The following is a 23553-nucleotide window of genomic DNA, read 5'->3' as shown; positions in this document are numbered from 1 at the left end:
AGAACGGCCAGACGAGTAGAAACAGGAACGAAAAGAAGGTTACTAGGACAAGCGCGCGGCGACGGAGTGTGAGTGAGTGCTTGCTTTACCTGTCTCTCAATTCCCCAGACATTCAACCCGACAACACGCCCCTCCGGGAGAATTCCCTCGGGGTCGGTAGAGGCTACAGAAGAACTGAAGAGACGGGATAAAGCATCAGGCTTGGTGTTCTTAGTGCCCGGACGATAAGAAATAACAAACTCGAAATGAGCGAAATACAGCGCCCAACGAGCCTGACGTGCATTAAGTCGTTTGGCAGAACGGATGTACTCAAGGTTCTTATGGTCAGTCCAAACGACAAAAGGAACGGTCGCCCCCTCCAACCACTGTCGCCATTCGCCTAGGGCTAAACGGATGGCGAGCAGTTCGCGGTTAGCCACATCATAGTTACGTTCCGACGGCGACAGGTGATGAGAAAAATACGCGCAAGGTTGGACCTTATCGTCAGAATGGCTCCCACGCCCACCTCTGACGCGTCTACCTCGACAATGAACTGTTTAGTGACGTCAGGTGTAACAAGGATAGGAGCGGATGTAAAACGCTTCTTGAGGAGATCAGTACAACAATCATACGACCGGTGAGGAGGAAGGGAGGTGGCTCTGGACCGACTGAAGACCGTGCGCAGATCATGATATTCCTCCGGCACTCCTGTCAAATCCCCAGGTTCCTCCTGTGAAGAGGGAGCAGAAGAAACAGGAGGAATAGCAGACATTAAACATTTCACATGACAAGAAACGTTCCAGGAAAGGATAGAATTACTAGACCAATCAAAAGAAGGATTATGACACACTAGCCAGGGATGACCCAAAACAACAGGTGTAAAAGGTGAACGAAAAATCAAAAAAGAAATGGTCTCACTATGGTTACCAGATACTGTGAGGGTTAAAGGTAGTGTTTCACATAATATACTGGGGAGAGGACTACCATCCAAGGCGAACATGACCATGGGCTCCCCTAACTGTCTGAGAGGAATGTCATGTTCCCGAGCCCAGGCTTCGTCCATAAAACAGCCCTCCGCCCCAGAGTCTATTAATGCACTGCAGGAAGCTGCCGAACCGGTCCAGCGTAGATGGACCGGCAAGGTAGTACAGGAACTTGACGGAGAGGACAGAGTAGTAGCGCTTATCAGTAGTCCTCCGCTTACTGATGAGCTCTGGCCTTTAACTGGACATGAAATGACAAAATGACCAGCGGAACCGCAATAGAGACAGAGGCGGTTGGTGATTCTCTGTTCCCTCTCCTTAGTCGAGATGCGAATACCCCCCAGCTGCATGGGCTCAACACCTGAGTCAGTGGGGAAAGATGGTAGTGTCGGGGAGAGGGGGGACACAGTTAACGCGAGCTCTCTTCCATGAGCTCGGTGACAAAGATCTACCCGTCGTTCTATGCGAATAGCGAGTTCAATCAAAGAATCCACGCTGGATGGAACCTCCCGGGAGAGAATCTCATCCTTAACCTTAGCGTGGAGTCCCTCCAGAAAACGAGCGAGCAACGCCTGCTCGTTCCAGTTACTGGAGGCAGCAAGAGTGCGAAACTCTATAGAGTAATCCGTTATGGATCGATTACCTTGACGTAGGGAAGACAGGGACCAGGAAGCTTCTTTCCCAAAAACAGAACGATCAAAAACCCGTATCATCTCCTCCTTAAAGTTCTGATACTGGTTAGTACACTCAGCCCTTGCCTCCCAGATAGCCGTGCCCCACTCCCGAGCCCGTCCAGTAAGGAGAGATATGACGTAGGCGATACGAGCAATACCCCTGGAGTACGTGTGGGGCTGGAGAGAGAACACTATATCACACTGGGTAAGGAACGAGCGACATTCAGTGGGCTCCCCAGAGTAGCACGGTGGGTTATTAATTCTGGGCTCCGGAGACCCGGAAGCCCAGGAGGTAACCGTGGATCGAGGCGGAGATTGTGAATCTCCTCCGAGAGGCCGGAGACTTGGGCGGCCAGGGTCTCAACGGCATGTCGAGCAGCAGACAATTCCTGTTCGTGTCTGCCTAGCATCGCTCCCTGGAACTCGACAGCAGAGTAGAGAGAATCCGTAGTCGCTGGGTCCATTCTTGGTCGGATCCTTCTGTTATGCAGGTGAATGAGGACCCAAAAGCGACTTAACAGAAACAGAGTTTATTCCAGTCTTAACAGAAAACGACTAATCCTGAATTCTTTAACAGGTAATGTCCAAACAGGAATAACAGAAATCCTCTAGTCTGTAGAGGGGAACAACAGGAGAAGCGGCCACAGACTGCAGGTCGCTTCGGGTAGGCGCAGGCCGTAGCTGATAGAGACACCTGCTCACTCGCAGCATCTGATGAAGGCAAAAACACATTTACATTTACATTTAAGTCATTTAGCAGACGCTCTTATCCAGAGCGACTTACAAATTGGTGCATTCACCTTATGACATCCAGTGGAACAACCACTTTACAATAGTGCATCTAAATATTTTAAGGGGGGTGAGAAGGATTACTTTATCCTATCCTAGGTATTCCTTAAAGAGGTGGGGTTTCAGGTGTCTCCGGAAGGTGGTGATTGACTCCGCTGTCCTGGCGTCGTGAGGGAGTTTGTTCCACCATTGGGGAGCCAGAGCAGCGAACAGTTTTGACTGAGCTGAGCGGGAACTGTACTTCCTCAGTGGTAGGGAGGCGAGCAGGCCAGAGGTGGATGAACGCAGTGCCCTTATTTGGGTGTAGGGCCTGATCAGAGCCTGGAGGTACTGAGGTGCCGTTCCCCTCACAGCTCCGTAGGCAAGCACCATGGTCTTGTAGCGGATGCGAGCTTCAACTGGAAGCCAGTGGAGAGAGCGGAGGAGCGGGGTGACGTGAGAGAACTTGGGAAGGTTGAACACTAGACGGGCTGCGGCGTTCTGGATGAGTTGTAGGGGTTTAATGGCACAGGCAGGGAGCCCAGCCAACAGCGAGTTGCAGTAATCCAGACGGGAGATGACAAGTGCCTGGATTAGGACCTGCGCCGCTTCCTGTGTGAGGCAGGGTCGTACTCTGCGGATGTTGTAGAGCATGAACCTACAGGAACGGGCCACCGCCTTGATGTTAGTTGAGAACGACAGTTTGTTGTCCAGGATCACGCCAAGGTTCTTAGCGCTCTGGGAGGAGGACACAATGGAGTTGTCAACCGTGATGGCGAGATCATGGAACGGGCAGTCCTTCCCCGGGAGGAAGAGCAGCTCCGTCTTGCCGAAGTTCAGCTTGAGGTGGTGATCCGTCATCCACACTGATATGTCTGCCAGACATGCAGAGATGCGATTCGCCACCTGGTCATCAGAGGGGGAAAGGAGAAGATTAATTGTGTGTCGTCTGCATAGCAATGATAGGAGAGACTTTGTCGGTCCAGGGACCGGTTGTTTCATGTGAGGTTATGACAGAGCCAAGTGACTTGGTGTATAGCGAGAATAGGAGAGGGCCTAGAACAGAGCCCTGGGGACACCAGTGGTGAGAGCGCGTGGTGAGGAGACAGATTCTCGCCACGCCACCTGGTAGGAGCGACCTGTCAGGTAGGACGCAATCCAAGCGTGGGCCGCGCCGGAGATGCCCAACTCGGAGAGGGTGGAGAGGAGGATCTGATGGTTCACAGTATCGAAGGCAGCCGATAGGTCTAGAAGGATGAGAGCAGAGGAGAGAGAGTTAGCTTTAGCGGTGCGGAGCGCCTCCGTGATACAGAGAAGAGCAGTCTCAGTTGAATGACTAGTCTTGAAACCTGACTGATTTGGATCAAGAAGGTCATTCTGAGAGAGATAGCGGGAGAGCTGACCAAGGACGGCACGTTCAAGAGTTTTGGAGAGAAAAGAAAGAAGGGATACTGGTCTGTAGTTGTTGACATCGGAGGGATCGAGTGTAGGTTTTTTCAGAAGGGGTGCAACTCTCGCTCTCTTGAAGACACGACGGAACAAGAACACAGCACAGCAAACATCAAACAAGGATCCGACAAGGACAGAAGCGGAAACAGAGGGAGAAATAGGGACTCTAATCAGAGGGCAAAATAGGGGACAGGTGTAAAAGAGTAAACGAGGTAGTTAGGAGAATGAGGAACAGCTGGGAGCAGGAACGGAACGATAGAGAGAGAGAGAGAGAGAGAGATAGAGGGAAAGAACCTGATAAGACCAGCAGGGGGAAACGAATAGAAGAGAAAGCACAGGGACAAGACATGACAGTACCCCCACTCACCGAGCGCCTCCTGGCGCACTCGAGGAGGAACCCTGGCGGCAACGGAGGAAATCATTGATCAACGAACGGTCCAGCACGTCCCGAGAAAGAACCCAACTCCTCTCCTCAGGACCGTAACGGGAAACGATGAAGAGGCAATCTAGTGCAATAACTCTTCTAAAAATGAGACACGGGTAGAGAACTGTAAGCGTTAGAGCAATCAGGACCAAACAGGCCAGGAGAGTAACAACTAGGGACAGACTGAGACACAGCAAGGCTAAGACCAGGAACAGGAGAGAGGCGGTGGCTGTGGACAGACTGAGACACAGCAAGTACAGGACCAGGAGAGATGCGGTGGCTGGGGACAGACTGAGACACAGCAAGGGCAGGAGAGATGCGGTGGCTGGGGACAGACTGAGACCCAGCAAGGCCAGGAGCAGAAGCAGGAAGAAAGTTACCGGACTTAGTCTGCGCGCAGTCCGAACAAGCAGCCACGAAACGGCGCGTGTCACGCTCCTGAGTAGGCCACCAAAAACGCTGGCGAATAGAAGCAAGCGTACCCCGAACGCTGGGGTGGCCGGCTAACTGGGCAGAGTGAGCCCACTGAAGAACGGCCAGACGAGTAGAAACAGGAACGAAAAGAAGGTTACTAGGACAAGCGCGCGGCGACGGAGTGTGAGTGAGTGCTTGCTTTACCTGTCTCTCAATTCCCCAGACATTCAACCCGACAACACGCCCCTCCGGGAGAATTCCCTCGGGGTCGGTAGAGGCTACAGAAGAACTGAAGAGACGGGATAAAGCATCAGGCTTGGTGTTCTTAGTGCCCGGACGATAAGAAATAACAAACTCGAAATGAGCGAAATACAGCGCCCAACGAGCCTGACGTGCATTAAGTCGTTTGGCAGAACGGATGTACTCAAGGTTCTTATGGTCAGTCCAAACGACAAAAGGAACGGTCGCCCCCTCCAACCACTGTCGCCATTCGCCTAGGGCTAAACGGATGGCGAGCAGTTCGCGGTTAGCCACATCATAGTTACGTTCCGACGGCGACAGGTGATGAGAAAATACGCGCAAGGGTGGACCTTATCGTCAGAATGGCTCCCACGCCCACCTCTGACGCGTCTACCTCGACAATGAACTGTTTAGTGACGTCAGGTGTAACAAGGATAGGAGCGGATGTAAAACGCTTCTTGAGGAGATCAGTACAACAATCATACGACCGGTGAGGAGGAAGGGAGGTGGCTCTGGACCGACTGAAGACCGTGCGCAGATCATGATATTCCTCCGGCACTCCTGTCAAATCCCCAGGTTCCTCCTGTGAAGAGGGAGCAGAAGAAACAGGAGGAATAGCAGACATTAAACATTTCACATGACAAGAAACGTTCCAGGAAAGGATAGAATTACTAGACCAATCAAAAGAAGGATTATGACACACTAGCCAGGGATGACCCAAAACAACAGGTGTAAAAGGTGAACGAAAAATCAAAAAAGAAATGGTCTCACTATGGTTACCAGATACTGTGAGGGTTAAAGGTAGTGTTTCACATAATATACTGGGGAGAGGACTACCATCCAAGGCGAACATGACCATGGGCTCCCTAACTGTCTGAGAGGAATGTCATGTTCCCGAGCCCAGGCTTCGTCCATAAAACAGCCCTCCGCCCCAGAGTCTATTAATGCACTGCAGGAAGCTGCCGAACCGGTCCAGCGTAGATGGACCGGCAAGGTAGTACAGGAACTTGACGGAGAGGACAGAGTAGTAGCGCTTATCAGTAGTCCTCCGCTTACTGATGAGCTCTGGCCTTTAACTGGACATGAAATGACAAAATGACCAGCGGAACCGCAATAGAGACAGAGGCGGTTGGTGATTCTCTGTTCCCTCTCCTTAGTCGAGATGCGAATACCCCCCAGCTGCATGGGCTCAACACCTGAGTCAGTGGGGAAAGATGGTAGTGTCGGGGAGAGGGGGGACACAGTTAACGCGAGCTCTCTTCCATGAGCTCGGTGACAAAGATCTACCCGTCGTTCTATGCGAATAGCGAGTTCAATCAAAGAATCCACGCTGGATGGAACCTCCCGGGAGAGAATCTCATCCTTAACCTTAGCGTGGAGTCCCTCCAGAAAACGAGCGAGCAACGCCTGCTCGTTCCAGTTACTGGAGGCAGCAAGAGTGCGAAACTCTATAGAGTAATCCGTTATGGATCGATTACCTTGACGTAGGGAAGACAGGGACCAGGAAGCTTCTTTCCCAAAAACAGAACGATCAAAAACCCGTATCATCTCCTCCTTAAAGTTCTGATACTGGTTAGTACACTCAGCCCTTGCCTCCCAGATAGCCGTGCCCCACTCCCGAGCCCGTCCAGTAAGGAGAGATATGACGTAGGCGATACGAGCAATACCCCTGGAGTACGTGTGGGGCTGGAGAGAGAACACTATATCACACTGGGTAAGGAACGAGCGACATTCAGTGGGCTCCCCAGAGTAGCACGGTGGGTTATTAATTCTGGGCTCCGGAGACCCGGAAGCCCAGGAGGTAACCGGTGGATCGAGGCGGAGATTGTGAATCTCCTCCGAGAGGCCGGAGACTTGGGCGGCCAGGGTCTCAACGGCATGTCGAGCAGCAGACAATTCCTGTTCGTGTCTGCCTAGCATCGCTCCCTGGAACTCGACAGCAGAGTAGAGAGAATCCGTAGTCGCTGGGTCCATTCTTGGTCGGATCCTTCTGTTATGCAGGTGAATGAGGACCCAAAAGCGACTTAACAGAAACAGAGTTTATTCCAGTCTTAACAGAAAACGACTAATCCTGAATTCTTTAACAGGTAATGTCCAAACAGGAATAACAGAAATCCTCTAGTCTGTAGAGGGAACAACAGGAGAAGCGGCCACAGACTGCAGGTCGCTTCGGGTAGGCGCAGGCCGTAGCTGATAGAGACACCTGCTCACTCGCAGCATCTGATGAAGGCAAAAACACGACGGAACAAGAACACAGCACAGCAAACATCAAACAAGGATCCGACAAGGACAGAAGCGGAAACAGAGGGAGAAATAGGGACTCTAATCAGAGGGCAAAATAGGGGACAGGTGTGAAAGAGTAAACGAGGTAGTTAGGAGAATGAGGAACAGCTGGGAGCAGGAACGGAACGATAGAGAGAGAGAGAGAGAGAGAGAGAGAGAGGGAAAGAACCTGATAAGACCAGCAGGGGGAAACGAATAGAAGAGAAAGCACAGGGACAAGACATGACAATCTATGACAAAACATGACAATATCGCCGCCCCAAAGAAGAACTGGAGGCAGCTAAAGCTGAGCGGCGGCGATATGAGGTAAGGCAGCGCAACAGGCATGAGAGGCAGCCAGCCCCAAATTATTTTTTTTTGGGGGGGGGGCACACAGAGAGATTGGTGGATTCAGGCGAGAGACCTGAGCCAACCTCCCGTGCTTACCGGAAGCACCGTGGTACTGGTCAGACACTGTGCTATGTGATGAAGCGCAAGGTGTCTCCAGTGCGTGCTCATAGTCCGGAGTGCTATAGGCCAGCGAGAGTGGGCATCCAGCCAGGGCGGATTGTGCAAGCTCAGCGCGTTTGGTCTCCGGTGTGCCGTTTCAGTCCAGGGTATCCTGCGCCGGCTCTGCGTACTGTGTCTCCGGGACGTTGGGAGGGCTCAGTTCGCCCTATGCCTGCGCTCCACCCGTGCCGGGTGAATGTGGGCATTGAGCTTAAGGGAGAGGTGCAATTGGTATGCACCAGATCTCCAGTGCTCCCCCACAGCCCGGTTCGACCTGTGCCTGCGCTCTGGAGCGGCCGGGCTAAAGTGGTCATCCAGCCTGGAGGAGTGGTACCAAGGCTGCGCACCAGAGCTCCAGTGCTCCCCCACAGCCCGGTTCAGCCAGTGCCTCCTCCATGCACCAGGCCTCCTGTAGGTCTCCCCAGCCTGGTGGGCCCTGTGGCAGCCCCACGCACCAGGCTGTCTCAACGTCTCCTCCCTCAAGGTTCTCCCTCCAGCCCAGAACTGCCAGAGTCTCCCTCCAGCCCGGAGCTGCCAGGGTCTCCCTCCAGTCCAGAGGTGCTCTTCAGTCCAGAGTCCGGGGTCGGCAGTGAGGTTCCCCGCTCTACATGCATTACCGAAGTGGGCCGAGCCAGAAGTGGAGCGGGGTCCACGTCCCTCACCAGAGCCACCACCGCGGAGTAATGCCCACCCAGACCCTTCCCTATAGGTTCAGGTTTTGCGGCCGGAGTCCGCACCTTTGGGGGGGGGGGGGGGTGGGTACTGTCACGCCCTGACCGTAGATTGCTTTGTATGTTTCTATTTTTGTTTGGTCAAGGTGTGATTTGGGTGGGCATTCTATGTTTGTATGTTTAGCTTTGTTTATTTCTATGTTTTGGCCGGGTATGGTTCTCAATCAGGGACAGCTGTCTATCGTTGTCTCTGATTGGGAATCATACTTAGGTAGCCTGTTTTTCCACTTTTAGTTATGGGTAGTTGTATTTCTGTTTAGTGTTTGTTACACCTTGCAGAACTGTTTCGGGTTTTCCTTTTGTTATTTTTGTATTCAGTTCCTTATATTAAAGATGAACATGTATCCCACTGCATTTTAGTCTGACGATTGCTCTTCTTCCGATGAAAGCCGTTACATATTGATTATGCCAGTGACTGATTTGGTGAACTCCTCAATGCCATCGGAAGAATCCCGGAACATACAGTATTCCAGTCTGTGCTGGCAAAACAGTCCTGTAGCTTAGCATCTGCTTCATCTGCTCAGGTCACTGGTTCTTCCTGCTTCAGTTGTTTCTTGTAAGCAGGAATCAGGAGGATAGAATTATGGTCAGATTTGCCAGGTAGAGGTAGCGCGAGGTAGAGCTTTGCACGTGTCTCTGTGTGGAGTAAAGGTGGTCTAGAGTTTTTTTCGCCTCTGGTTGCACATTTAACACGCTGGTAGAAATTAGGTAAAATGGATATGAGTTTCCCTGCATTGAAGTCCCCGGCCATAGTGCCACCTCTGGATGAGCATTTTCCTGTTTACTTCTGGCCATATACAGCTCATTGAGTGTGGCCTTAGTGACAGCATCGGTTTGTGGTCGGTTTGTGGTGGTAAATAGACGGCTACGAAGAATATAGCTAATGTGGTCTACAGCTTATCATGAGATACTCTACCTCAGCTGAGAAAAACCTTGAGACGTCCTTAGATATCATGCACCAGCTGTTGTTTACAAATATACATTGTCCGCCACCCCTTGTCTTTCCAGATGCTGCTGTTCTAGCCTGCCGATAAAGTGTGCAACCCATCAGCTGTATGTTATTCATGTCGTCATCAGCCACAACTCAGTGAAACATAAGATATTACCGTTTTTAATGTCCCGTTGGTAAGATATACGCGCTTGTAGTTTGTCCACTTTATTATCCAGCGATTGTACGTTGGCCAATAGTACAGATGGCAAAGGCAGATTAGCCACTCGTCGCCGGATCCTTTCAAGGCACCCCGATCTCCTTCTCCGTCTTTTTCTCCTGCAAATGACAGGGATGAGGGCCTTGTTGGGTGTCTGGAGTAATCCCTCTCGTCCGGCTCATTAAAGAAAAATGATTTGTCCTGTTCAAGGTGAGTAATCTCTGTTCTGATGTCCAGAAGCTCTTTTCGGTCATAAGAGACTGTAGCAGCAACACTGTGTACAAAATAAGTTACAAACAATGCAAAAAATATAAAAATAGCACGGTTGGTTAAGAGCCCATAAAACGGCAGCCATCCCCTCTGGCGCCATTAGCAGTATCATTGGCAATTAAGTTTAGAAATGTGGAAACGTTCAAGTTAATGCAGGCATTAACTGATGAACTGCTTTTGAAAATCGCAATCATTCCTCAAAAGTCTCTACTCAACTGGAGGCGTACAAAGTGTTATTTACCTTGGGAAATGTAATAGCTGTCATATAAAAAGTTTAACAACATTTTCTGCTGCCATAAAGAAAATGATTAAATTATGATAGTCAGCAAAGCTCACTCAAGATTGTGTGTGTGTGTGTGTGTGTGTGTGTGTGTGTGTGTGTGTGTGTGTGTGTGTGTGTGTGTGTGTGTGTGTGTGTGTGTGTGTGTGTGTGTGTGTGTGTGTGTGTGTGTGTGTGTGTGTGTCTGCGTGTGTGTTTGTGGAAGAGAGTGTGTTAACTGGTATCAGGACAAATAGTAAGATAGACCTAGCAGTGGCTTGCATGCAGAAGTGGTGGAGAATTGAACATGTGTTAGTAATGAATGAAAGGATGAAAGTCGAAAGCATCTCAACAGACATTGTCAAGGTGTTGTTGTTGTTGTTGTTGTTACATTTCCTCTGCAGGTAGTTGGACTTGCCTACCAATCCCAAATGAAACAATCAACAGTATTTTGCCGATGACACAACAGTGATCACCGACAACGCCGAGACAGCCTATAGGGGGGAGGTCAGTCGCCTGGCCGTGTGGTGTCAGGACAAGAACCACTCCCTCAACGTGATCAAGACAGGACATTATTGTGGACTACAGGAAAAGGAGGACCAAGCACGCCCCCCATCCTCATCGACGGGGCTGTAGTGTAGCAGGTTGAGCGATTTCAAGTTCCTTGGTGTCCACATCATCAACAAATTAACATTGTCCAAGCACACCAAGACAGTATAGAAGAGGGCACAACAAAACCTATTCCCCCTCAGGAGATTGAAAAGATTTGGCTCGCTATGTTGCCTTGTATTATTGTATTTTTTGAGTAAAGTACGTTGATTACTCATATCTGCAGTCCTGCGCCTGACTCTCTACACCAGCTACCTTTACACTACCCAGATTACTTGCATTGCCCCCCCACCCTCTCTTTTACGGTTCTGCTTCTCTCTGTTATTATCTATGCATAGGCACTTTAATAACTCTACCTACATGTACATATTACCTCAATTACCCTGACTAACCGGTGTCCTCACACATTGACTCTGTACCGGTACCCCCTGTATATGGTCTCGCTATTGTTATTTTACTGCTCTTTAATTACTTGTTCCTTTTATTTCTTATTCTTATTCATATTTTTTTAACTGCATAGGTGGTTAGGGGCTTGTAGGTAAGCATTCAACTGTTGTATTCGGTGCATGTGACTAATACAATTTGATTTATTTTGGATTTGGAGAGAAAGAGTGAGGTAGTAGATGGGTTTGGAGAGGGGGGTAGTGGAGGAGGAGGTAATGAGGCGGTATAGTTTGGGTTTGAAGAGAAGATAGTGTATGAATTTGGAAAGGGGACGGAGGTAGAGGATGAGGCAGATGTCTGGCAGCTGTCAAAGTGCAGCAGAAGTGAGTAAATCATAGTAAGTTAGCTAGGCCACTCAATAAATGTGTCTGATCTGGTTAACATGACAGAAACACATTCTCTCTCTGCTGGATCTGAGAGTAACATAAACCAACCTGTGTATCTGTCAGCGGAGATGTATGTGGACCATTCCCCCTCACACATTGATTGTGTTGATTTTGTAGTATAGATTTTGATTTTGTAGAAACATGCTTAACTTGTGTTATCTAAAATGTCTCAGTTGATTCCTGCTTAGATTATTAAAACTGTAGAAAAACTCCCTCATGCAATCACCACCTTCCGGAGACACCTGAAACCCCACCTGGAATACTTAGTAGGATAAAGTAATCTTCTCACCCCCTCCCCCCTTAAAATATTTAGATGCACTATTGTAAAGTGGCTGTTCCACTGTGTCATAAGGTGAATGCACCAATTTGTAAGTCGCTCTGGATAAGAGCGTCTGCTAAATGACTTAAATGTAAATGTAAAAATTATACTTCCATCTATTTATGGTAGGACAAAGTTCAGATTTTCGCCTAAATAGACATGCCCAAACGTAATTCCTTTCCATGAGATTGCCATAAACAATAACTGGTAATGTTGCATAGTCTTAGAAAGGTCTAGAACTCACCTTTCCGGTCATTAAAAAAAATTAATTGCTTAGGTCTTCTCACTTTTGAGGACACAAACTCAAGTACATAGCGCAAATATGATTGAAATATGAAAAATCATATTAGATTTTTTTTCCCTTTTCAACAACAGTGAGGCAATAGGGCTTGAAAGGACTGAAATGCTTTCTGAATATAGTAGCAATCCGATTATAAATTACCTACTATAAGATTTCACCATTCTTATAACTGTAAAATAATATGATCATACTTACTGACAGTACAATATTGGCATTATTTCATATAATTGACAACAGAGACTTTACTGGATTAAAGACTCACGCGGGTCCTCATTCACCTGAGACAGCACAGAGACACACAGAGACACCTTTAAATGTGTGCAGACTCATTACAACTTCAACTTAAAACACAAAGTGATTTCATCCATCTGTGACCAAGGGAAATTAGTCTTGTTTAAATTCTATGAAATGATTTTGTATTTTTTCCTGTTGAGAGCTAAAAAATCAATGTGAGAACATCACAGCAAGATGAAACTACCATTGGGCATCCACAAGACCAGGGATGGGCAACCGGCGGCCTGCATTCAAGAGGGGGGCTGCTAACATGTTTTGCTCGCAATGTGGTGGGGGGGAATGCACATGTGGGTACGCAGACCATGATGAGTTGAGATTTTTTTTGGCCCCCACCCCCAGCAAAGTTTTATTTACAGTACCTGTCAAAAGTTTGGACACACCTACTCATTCAATGGTTTTTCTTTATTTGTACTATTTTCTACATTGTAGAATAATAGTGAAGACATCAAAACTAAGAAATAACACACGGAATCATGTAGTAACCAAAAGAGTGTTAAACAAATCAAAAAATATTTGATATTTGATATTCTTCAAAGTAGCCACCCTTTGCCTTGATGACAGCTTTGTACACTCTTGGTAGTCTCTCAACCAGCTTCATGAGGAATGCTTTTCCAACAGTCTTGAAAGAGTTCCCACATATGCTGAGCAGTTGTTGGCTGCTTTTCCTTCACTCTGCAGTCCAACTCATCCCAAACCATCTCAATTGGGTTGAAGTTGGGTGATTGTGGAGGCCGGGTCATTTGATGCAGCACTCTCCTTCATGGCCAAATAGCCTTTACACAGCCTGGAGGTGTGTTGGGTCCTTGTCCTATTGAAAAATAAATTATAGTCCCACTAAGCGCAAACCAGATGGGATGGCGTATCGCTGCAGAATTTCAATGGTAGAGTTTCACTAGCAAAGCACCCCCACACCATTATACCTCCTCCTCCATGCTTCACAGTGGGAACAACACATGCTGAGATGATCTGTTCACCTACTCTGCGTCTCACAAAGACACGGCAGTTGGAACCAAAAATCTCCAATTTGGACTCGTCAGACCAAAGGACAGATTTCCACCGGTCTAATGTCCATTGCTTGTGTTTCTTGGTCCAAGCAAGTCTCTTATTATTATTGGTGTCCTTTAGTAGTGGTTTCTTTGCAGCAATTTGACCAAGAAGGCCTGATTCACGCACCCCTCTGAACGGGCTGCAATCTGAGGTGCAGTTAACTCTAATGAACGTATCCACTGCAGAGGCAACTCTGGGTCTTCCTTTCCTGTGGCAGTCCTCATGAGAGCCAGCTTCATCATTGTGCTTGATGTTTTTTTCATCTGCACTTGAAAAAACTTTACAATTTCTTGAAATTTTGACTGACCTTCATGTCTTAAAGTAATGATGGACTGTTGTTTCTCTTTGCTTATTTGAACTGTTCTTGACATAATATGGACTTGGTCTTTTACCAAATAGGGATATCTTGTATATCAACCCTACCTTGTCACAACAGAACTGATTGGCTCAAATGCACTAAGGAAAGAAATTCCACAAATTAACTTTCAACAAGGCACAACTGTTAATTGAAATGCATTCCAGGTGACTACCTCATGAAGCTGGTTGAGAGAATTCCAAGAGTGTGCAAAGCTGTCATCAAGGCAAAGGGTGGCTACTTTGAAGACTCTGTTTAACAATTTGTTTAACACTTTTCTGGTTATTACATATGTGTTTTTTCAGAGTTTTGATTTCTTCACTATTATTTTACAAAGTAGAAAATAGTAAAAGTAAAGAAAATCCTTTGAATGAGTCGGTATGTCCAAACTTTTGACTGGCACTGTATGTTATGTAGGAAAATGTAAAGTTATCATCCAGTTGGCTTTGATAAAATTTATAATATCCTCACCTAAGTGGAAATTCCGTAAGAGTGTATGGCAACTATATGATAGTTTGACGCATTCTGTCCCTTATCAACACTTTTTTAAATGTAGGTGCCAGTGAGATTGACATAAGAAAGTAGTTCTGTACAGCAGTGTATTTGAATTTTAAAAAGGCTTCTAAAGATTGTCATTTCCACTTCAAAATGGAAGACTTGATTTTCCTTAATGGAAAATGTATCAACTCCTACAAAATGTCAATTAATTATAATCCACATAATAATTCACATTTCCTGTTGCTGTAGAATTATTTTCCTGCTGTTGCAAACTGTCTCAAATTAAAATCCTACATCTGTGGATGTCCTTCTCACTCCTTAGTCACAAACAATGATACACTCTCTGGCACACAATATTGCACAGTAATACACATAACTTTAACATTGAATATTTTAATGTTGTTAGGTTACCCTTGAGGAGATTATATATTATAGAAATCAACGGAACCTGTGAAGGGTACAGACGTAGGATCTTAATTTGATCACCCTGTTGCAGGATAACTTTTCTACAATTCATGAAATGTAAAACTTGTGTGTGACAGTGATGTCAAAAACCTGAGTTTTATATATATATTTCCACCCTATGAGTTTGGAATAATACTTTTAAATAGTACAAATTATAGTAATGCCCATTTAGTGTAAGAGCTGTTTTAAAAAAGACTGCTGGAAATTTTAGCCTGTTTTGGTCAGATGAAATTTTGGACTGCCTGGTGACATCACCAGGGTGTGAATTAGCTAATAGACCAAGAGAGTTCCAAGCCTCTCTGCCAATACCAGCTAGTTTTCTGTTTTCCCCTCCACACTCAGACCACTCCCAGACAGTCCTAGTAACATCTTTCCTTGAGAAATTGCTTTTTGCTAAGAATGCTTTTTTAAAATGATTTTTGACCAACAATCACAGTAAAGGTATTTAATTGCTACCCATAAATTATTTGATATTGAGATCAAAATTGCTTCATTCGACCTTTAAAAAGGTTTCTGAATTTTGTGAATTTCCCTTTGAAGTTTCAGACTAGATTTTCCCTTATGAAAAATGTCCTGTTGGTCCAGGATTATTTTCCTGCTGGAGCAAACTGTTTCAAATTAAGTACCTACCTTGTATATGTTGTGGCATACTTGATTGGATTTACAGTATATAGTGCTTTACAAAGTAGGGGGAAACTCACATCATCCACCGCCAATGTCTGGCACCCACCTGTGTGATGCACGCCGACCATTTTGTACCAGAAAGCTCACCACACATCAGCTACAGATGTATGATCTTAATTTGATCACCGTGTAGCGGGAGAGCTTTCCTGCAATGCAGGACATTTTAAAATTGTAGTGTATTTGAGGTTTACAAAGATTTTGGCATGCGTCACAGGGCAATGTCCCCTTCAATGCCCTGGGATCTCATGAGACCAGAGGGAAGAGTGCCCCCAGCTGGCCCTCCAACACCATCTGGTCCCTCATCCAGGGACCACCCTGCATCCCACCCTGCATCCCACAGACGCAAGCCAGCATTATACCATTATGATTGCACTTCTTTTGTATTATTATGATAGTATATGCAATTTTACAGACTTTTATCCAAAGTGACTAACAGTCATGTATTCAAACATTTTTAACCTATTGTTGGTGCCGGGAATCAAACTCACTATTCTGGCGTTTCAGGAGCCATGCTCTACCAACTGAGCTCAAGCAAGTTAATCAATTAATGTCGTCATTCCCTTAGTGAGTGTGGGTCGTTGCTGCAGAGGAAGGATCAAACCCCTGTCTGGTGTGTGATTGAAACTCTCATGACGCTTGTCTACAGGAGAACACAGCACGGGCTTGCAGCAGAACATTTACGTCTGGTGTGCTAGCTAGCTAATCCACACTATTCCATCAACACGACTCTCTAAGACTGCCATGCTTCTACAAACATCAATGGCTCTGCTTCCCTTTCATTGAGTGGAACAAACACTGTTGTAGTCACTCATCCTCTATTATACTGGGTTCTAACTGCAGCTGGAAAGAGACTGCCGTTTATTCACTTGAGATCCAAGAAAATAATGCTTATGAGATCAAACAAAAATATTTGTTTTGGGGGGGGGGGAGAAACTGGGTAGATTCTGTCAAAATAATTTAACAATTCCTATGTGTGTTCAATTCAATTAAAATCACTCTGTCTGTTTCTAAGAATTTGTAAGATCCTTATTTGCATAAAATAGACAGAGACCAGTCTACCAAAAATAGCCAATAGCATTTATTCTCGAGAGCGCTGCTCATAGAACCATGTACAACAGCTTATATATCACATATGACGTCATAGGTTTTAAAATGTCTCTCCTCCTCTCAGGTTCAAAAGTTCATTCCAACTCACTAGCGCACATACCTGACACACTATACCTGGATGAACTCCTGAAGTCTCACCATAGTCCATTACCACTTAGCAGACAGTTCCAGATCAGGAAAACCGGGAGGGGCTCGCGCTGTCTTATTTTATCGCCACAGAGTTATAGCTTAGTCGGTTCAAACATAGGTTAATGATTCTCTTTGCTTACTTTAGACACACACATACATTCCTTCTTCCACAATGGTTTTCATTTCCAATTACCCCTTATCCATGCTACATAACCTCTAATCCCTAATGGTTAAGTTTCTGAGTAGAATTATTTAATCATTCATGTTAAACCTTGATAAAATCTCTTAACCGATTCAAATTAAATTAAATTACTGTGACATTGGGCAAAAACACATCTCATAAAAATCCATGATGTAGCACCCTTCCCAAAAAGACTGATATATCCACACTAACAGTGCACTGAAGCACAAAACTGAATGAACAAAACATTAGGTTTTTTCATGACATAGACTGACCAGATGAATCCAGGTGAAAGCTATGATCCCTTATTAAATCCACTTCAATCAGTGTAGATGAAGGGGAAGAGACAGGTTGAAGAAGGATTTTTAAGCCTTGAGACAATTGAGACATGGACTGTGTATGTGTGCCATTCAGTGGGTGAATGGGCAAGACAAAATATTTAAGTGCCTTTGAACGGGGTATGGTAGTAGGTGCCAGGTGCCCTGGGTTGAGTGTGTCAAGAACTGCAATGCAGCTGTTTGTTTTTTTTTTTAACGCTCAACAGTTTCCCATGTGTATTATCAAGAATGGTCCACCACCCAAAGGACATCCAGTCAACTTGATACAACTGTGGGAAGCATTGGAGTCAACACAGGCCAGCATACATGTGGAACGCTTTCGACGCCTTGTAGAGTCCATGCCCAAATGAATTGAGGCTGTTCTAAGGGCAAAAGGGGGTGCAACTCATATTAGGAAGTTGTTCCTTATTTTTTTGTACACTCAAGTGTTTTAAACATGTATTCTGTGATATTCTAGTATGGACATTGAAACGTAGCCTTAGCTTTGGGAACATACTTATTTGGCTTAGCTTAGCATGCTAAAAGTAGTTGCTTAGCTTAGCATGCTACGTTATGTCGGTTAGCTTAGCAGGCTAAAGACTATTGTTTAGCTTACAGTGCTAAAGACTGTTGCTAAGCGTATTGTGCTAAAGGATATTATTTAGCTTAGCATGCTAATGGTTGTTGTTTTGTATCTCCTATCCACCTCTAGCCTATCCCCGGCCATCCATTAGAACCTACTCTTCCCCGTTGGAGACCAGCTCCACCACGCACAGCCAGCAGCCATGGCTGAAGACTTGGACATGCGTAACGAGCTGTCGGATATGCAGCAACGCGCCGACCAGCTTGGAGATGAGGTGAGCAGCACAGCTCCAACCCATGCTACTGTATACCACATTTCCAACCGATTTTTAGACACCTGAGAGACACTCAAGCCTGCACAGAAAATCATCCAAATGTAGGCATATGCAACTACACTTCAAAACCATCTGTATGCTTTAGCTATAGAATTAAAACATCTGTATGTTTTAGCTGTAGAATTGAGGAAATGTGACATAACCTCTTGACATAAAATCAACTTAAACAGATCCAGTCAAATCCTTCTTGGTTTTTTTCCCCGAATACATTTGACAGTATCACACATTGTATCACAATCTAGCCCCACTACATGACTTCCTCCTGTCAGCAGCAACCAGCTCCTGTAGAGGACAAGCAGGGCAGATGCACAGGGAGGGTACTGTAACATGCTGATGGCCCCAAGCCTTGGGCTTACAGCTCCTGGCTCCGACTGTGCAATGCCAGGGTCTGTGTGTCAGGTGGAGGGAGAGTCCACCTGGTTCCGTTCTTACATAATAGTGGTGTGTGTGATGTGTATGTGTGTGCGTGCGTGCGTGCGTGCGTGATAAGTGTTAGTTCATGTGTGTGCCAGACCTAGGATAATTATAGTTGTAACTATGATTAGTTAATTATTTTGAAGCTGTAAAAGTGGTCTACTCCAATGTTGAATTGATTCCATGTCCCTCATGTAATTAATTCTAGGCTATAGGCTATATTATTATTCATATCTAAGAGCCCTCCAAACCATGTGCTTATGATCATATATTTAGACTAATTCAACTAACTGTTGTAGTTTTAGGCTCTTCATCAAGTATTTGGCATCCATCAAGTAAATATATATATTATTTTATAACTTGCATATATTCAATTACCTTCAAATATTTGGTTTTCTGAGAAGTATTCAAAATAGTTTGTTCGCTAGCTGGCCATCAATTGTAGAGGTTGAGAAGGGGTCTGGGATCCTAATCTATCAAAGCAGACTTTATGCAGTTATTTAAAAACAGGGTTTATATCGCTTTGAATGATACAAAAAATTAGAAGCACTGTTTAAAAAAAAATCTTATTTCAATTCAAATACATTTACAGTACAAGTTATTTAATACTTCCACATCTTGAAATGTATTGATTCCATAGTATAGTTGTGATGGTTTCTGCGCCTCTAAAGAAAACATATATTATAACTGACTGACTCCCTTTTGCAGGTAGTTACATCAGAGTTCTCTTTTCGCCATTCAACCTACTGATGCACATTATATTGACATTTTCTTATCAATGTATGTATCAATGTATGAAATGACAGATAATTCATTAGCTTTCCAAATGATCATCATGTTGATTGTAGTGCTATGTTGATTGTATTGGTTATTGATTCCAGTGTCTACATCCCAATTCCAGGCAATTCCATTTCCCAAACATAGGGAGTGATGTCTATGGAGCTTCGTCAACCTACATCTCTGTCTCCACTCATATCTGTCATGTCTTCTCATGCTTTCCCATTCTAACTTTCTTCTCCTTTCTGTCCACAGTCGCTGGAGAGCACTCGTCGTATGCTACAGCTGGTGGAAGAGGTTAGAGAAAGACACCATTCATACTTACAGTGTTCACAACGCCAAGCCAGAATACAATGCAAGCTGTGTCACAGCTCTTAGTGTACTGTACAGTATCTGCCTCAGAACAGTGCATGGTATTGACATGGGTAAGATACCAGCACTTCCCTGTCAATACTGGAGGAAGAGAAAGATACCAGCACCTCCCTGTCAATACTGGAGCAAGAGAGGGAGAGAAAGATACCAGGACCTCCCTGTCAATACTGGAGGGAGAGAGGGAGAGAAAGATACCAGCACCTCCCTGTCAATACTGGAGGAAGAGAGGGAGAGAAAGATACCAGCACCTCCCTGTCAATACTGGAGGGAGAGAGGGAGACTTAAGAGGAGAAAAAGGAGAGAGGGAGCTATAAAGGATGAGAGAGGGAGCTATAAAGGATGAGAGAGGGAGCTATAAAGGATGAGAGAGGGAGCTATAAAGGATGAGAGAGGGAGCTATAAAGGATGAGAGAAGGAGCTATAAAGGATGAGAGAGGGAGCTATAAAGGATGAGAGAGGGAGCTATAAAGGATGAGAGAGGGAGCTATAAAGGATGAGAGAGGGAGCTATAAAGGATGAGAGAGGGAGCTATAAAGGATGAGAGAGAGGAATAGAGGGACACATTTGTCAGACTGCTATGATTAATCAGATGATTATGTGTGATAATTGTTCAGCGATAAGAGTGTGTCACCACACTGGTTTGGAGCACAGATTCTGATTTTAGTTGTTGTCTCTCTCTCTCTCTATCATAACAAATAAGTGAGAACATTTTATTTTTCATGCAAACAAACAAGCAACTGCATTTCCAAATACTTAATGACGGGATCAAGGTGTATCCATCTCCATCTATATGGTTTGCATAACGTGGTAGTGTTGAGCAGAGCTGAAGGGATCAGTGCAGTGCAGTATGGGGATCGTGTTTGATTAGAACCCCCTGGGAGTCATTATTTACTACTTTGGGATTTCTCTGGGAACCCGAATGCTAATTTACAGCATAAATTATAGGGTGGCAGGTAGCCTAGTGGTTAAGCTTGCTGGCCCAATAACCAAAAGGTTGCTGGTTCAAATCCCCTAATTGCTCTGGATAAGAGCATCTACTCAATGACCAAAAAAAATGTAACAAATATTTATACACTGCAGTGGCTGCTTATTGCTCGCCTCAAACGTTGATACTCTCGTCCTATACGAATATGCTAATATTATCAGGCTGTTGATATTCGGACAATGTTACCCCTATTGTGAGATTTGTTGTTGTTGAGCAAATCGCAAGACCCTGATCTAACTTCGTCTAAAGCGTGAGGTGTCTCTGGTGGTTGCATCCTGTTTTTCTATCACGTTGCCTTGCCCTCTAATCTCCATTCTACATGGCTTCTGTATACTGCCTTACTGATCCCACCTCTCTCTTTCTCCTTGTTTCCTTCCTTTTCATCCCTTCCTTCCTTCCTCCCCTTCATCCCTTCCTTCCTCCCCTTCCTTCCTTCCTCCCCTTCCTCCCTTCCTTCCTCCCCTTCCTTCCTTCCTTCCTTCCTTCCTCCCCTTCCTTCCTTCCTTCCTCCCCTTCACCCCTTCCTTCTTCTCCGCGGTTATTCGGGGAGTAGAGTAAAGATGCTGGTATCAGGACTTTGGTTATGTTGGACGAGCAAGGAGGTAAGTGTTGGATGTCTTCTGGGAGGGAAAACCAATAGGACTTTGTGCCCCGCCTTGCATCTGACTTTTTGCTATGAATAACTTAACAGTGCCTGCTTTGAAGTGGCTAGCTAGAATGACAGATTCTGCTTTATATTTCAACTTGAGTTATTTTCAAGGGCTTTGTGCATTGAAAAAGACAGATATATGGGTGAAGGTACAAAAACACTCAAATAGCAATATTTTAGATACCCATGTAAGCGAACAGAGATTTTTTTGCACACATTAAAAAAAAAAGAATATAGACATGATTTACACCTGATATAATGACCAATAACACATTTTATTTAGAGAAAATAATTGCAGGGCCTAAACCCTGGCATTACTACTGGTTTGTTGTGCTTGGAGGGATTGATTAGAGGGCATAATTGTCTTGCCAGAAGGCATTAGCCTCAACCCAGTCTTCTGATTGGCTGGTGAGACTACAGTAATCAGTTCCTTTTTGGGGAAACCCCACTGACCGAAGACCTTAATGACACTCTCAAAGTCATCTGCTCATTCCTCTATCAATCATCCCTCTATCCACTCATCCCTTCCTTCTGGAGTCCATCCGTCCAGCGCTGCCTCCACGAAGCCAATTTAGACTGCTGTCTGGTCGCTGAGGTGGCTGTAAGCCTGTTTAGCTGCTCTCTGACTTCCGCTTATTGACGGTGCCGTAGTGGAGAAGCCTGGACTGATGCCGTACACAAGGCTTGAATCAGTCACAGGATTAAATCAATTAGAAAGGGAATGAAAAATATAGGGTTTGTGAACAAATGTTCTACTAGCAAAGAAATTGATTATGTTGATACTGAGCGGAAGAAAAATACCCGTTCAACATCACCTTATTTCCATCTGACGTTCCTCTTCGTCGCCGCTGTTCAAGTAAAGGTCACATGACTTAGTTGTTTCTACAGTACGTGTGTATAAAAGCATGCCGGGGATTTTTACAAAGGTGGACATTATCAATTGGCTTAAGCCTCGACTGCATTCCTGACCTACACTACTCTACTTTCCAACCTCATCTTACGCGTACTGCACGTAATAATAATAATAATAACTTAATTCATACGCAATCTCCTAAACCCGAACATCAGAGTTGTCCATCCACCCACCTGCCTACCCGGTATCATTAATCCCCTCCCACACATTTTGTTTTCAATTTATAAGTTGAAGAATCCTCAAATAAAAGATGGTTTATTTTAATTCATGATACACTTTCTGATGAATTGCCTGTGTTGATAACTGAATTGACCACAACCCTGCACGACATCACACCAATAACATCCATCCAGCTCCCATATTCATGCCATGTCCACACTGCCCACAAACAGCTCATCTCCTAGGGAAATGATACTGTAGTATAGGATCAGTAGGATTTCAGATTTGCCGTGATGCTACAGCCATGGCAACCCGTTGATGATGGTATCTTTAGATTTAAAAAATAATAAATCCCCTCGCCAATGAGTAATAAACCACAAATATTTTGTTTTGCGTACTTTTCAACACTAAAAGGCTTATTTCTGTAAAATGAAAATCTAAAGAATATAATGCAACTGACAGTCTCAGTCTTAACTTTATTCAGTACACAGTGCTCTCTGGCGTGAAGATCCATCATCACATATTATACCAGTTTACTGATGCATGCACGCAATAGAAACTCATATAGATTATATCATATTGTATACAGCTCAATGCTGCTCATGACTCATATCTTTCTGTCAAATAGTCAATCAAATTCATTCCATTGCTGTCATCCCTTTGTCCTGACCAGAACAACTCGATCGTGTTGAAGATGGCATGAACCATATCAACCAAGACATGAAGGAGGCTGAGAAAAGTTTAAAAGATTTAGGGAAATGCTGTGGTCTTATCATATGCCCCTGTAACAAGTAGGTACTGACTCAACGAGCCCAAAGGTTCTTCACTTGTGGTGGCGTCCATTTTTTCCCCCTTTCGTCACAGTGAGTGTCTGAATCTGTTGTCTTCTCTTCTTTGTCTTCTCTCCTCCTTTCTTCCTTCCTTCCTTCCTTCCTTCCTTCCTTCCTTCCTTCCTTCCTTCCTTCCTTCCTTCCTTCCTTCCTTCCTTCCTTCCTTCCTTCCTTCCTTCCTTCCTTCCTTCCTTTCTTCCTTCCTTCCTTCCTTCCTTCCTTCCTTCCTTCCTTCCTTCCTTCCTTCCTTCCTTTCTTTCCTTTCCTTTCTTCTCACGTGCTTCGTTCTG

General features: G+C 45.2%; 1 protein-coding gene across 1 annotated transcript in view; it reads left to right on the top strand.

Moving 5' to 3' along the window:
- LOC123990965 (synaptosomal-associated protein 25-A) overlaps positions 1–23553 on the top strand; it is a 55335-nt gene that overhangs the window by 14047 nt on the left and 17735 nt on the right. Inside the window, exons 2-4 of the mRNA XM_046292027.1 lie at positions 17960–18104; positions 19611–19652; positions 21266–21314. Of these exons, the coding sequence (XP_046147983.1) occupies positions 18033–18104; positions 19611–19652; positions 21266–21314 (163 nt within the window). The 5' untranslated portion in view covers positions 17960–18032. The remainder of the gene's footprint in view (positions 1–17959; positions 18105–19610; positions 19653–21265; positions 21315–23553) is intronic.

This window comes from Oncorhynchus gorbuscha, linkage group LG12 (genome assembly GCF_021184085.1).
Source record: "Oncorhynchus gorbuscha isolate QuinsamMale2020 ecotype Even-year linkage group LG12, OgorEven_v1.0, whole genome shotgun sequence".
Lineage (NCBI taxonomy): Eukaryota > Metazoa > Chordata > Actinopteri > Salmoniformes > Salmonidae > Oncorhynchus > Oncorhynchus gorbuscha.
Note: the sequence above shows the minus strand (reverse complement) of the source record. Positions and strands in the feature narration are given on the sequence as shown.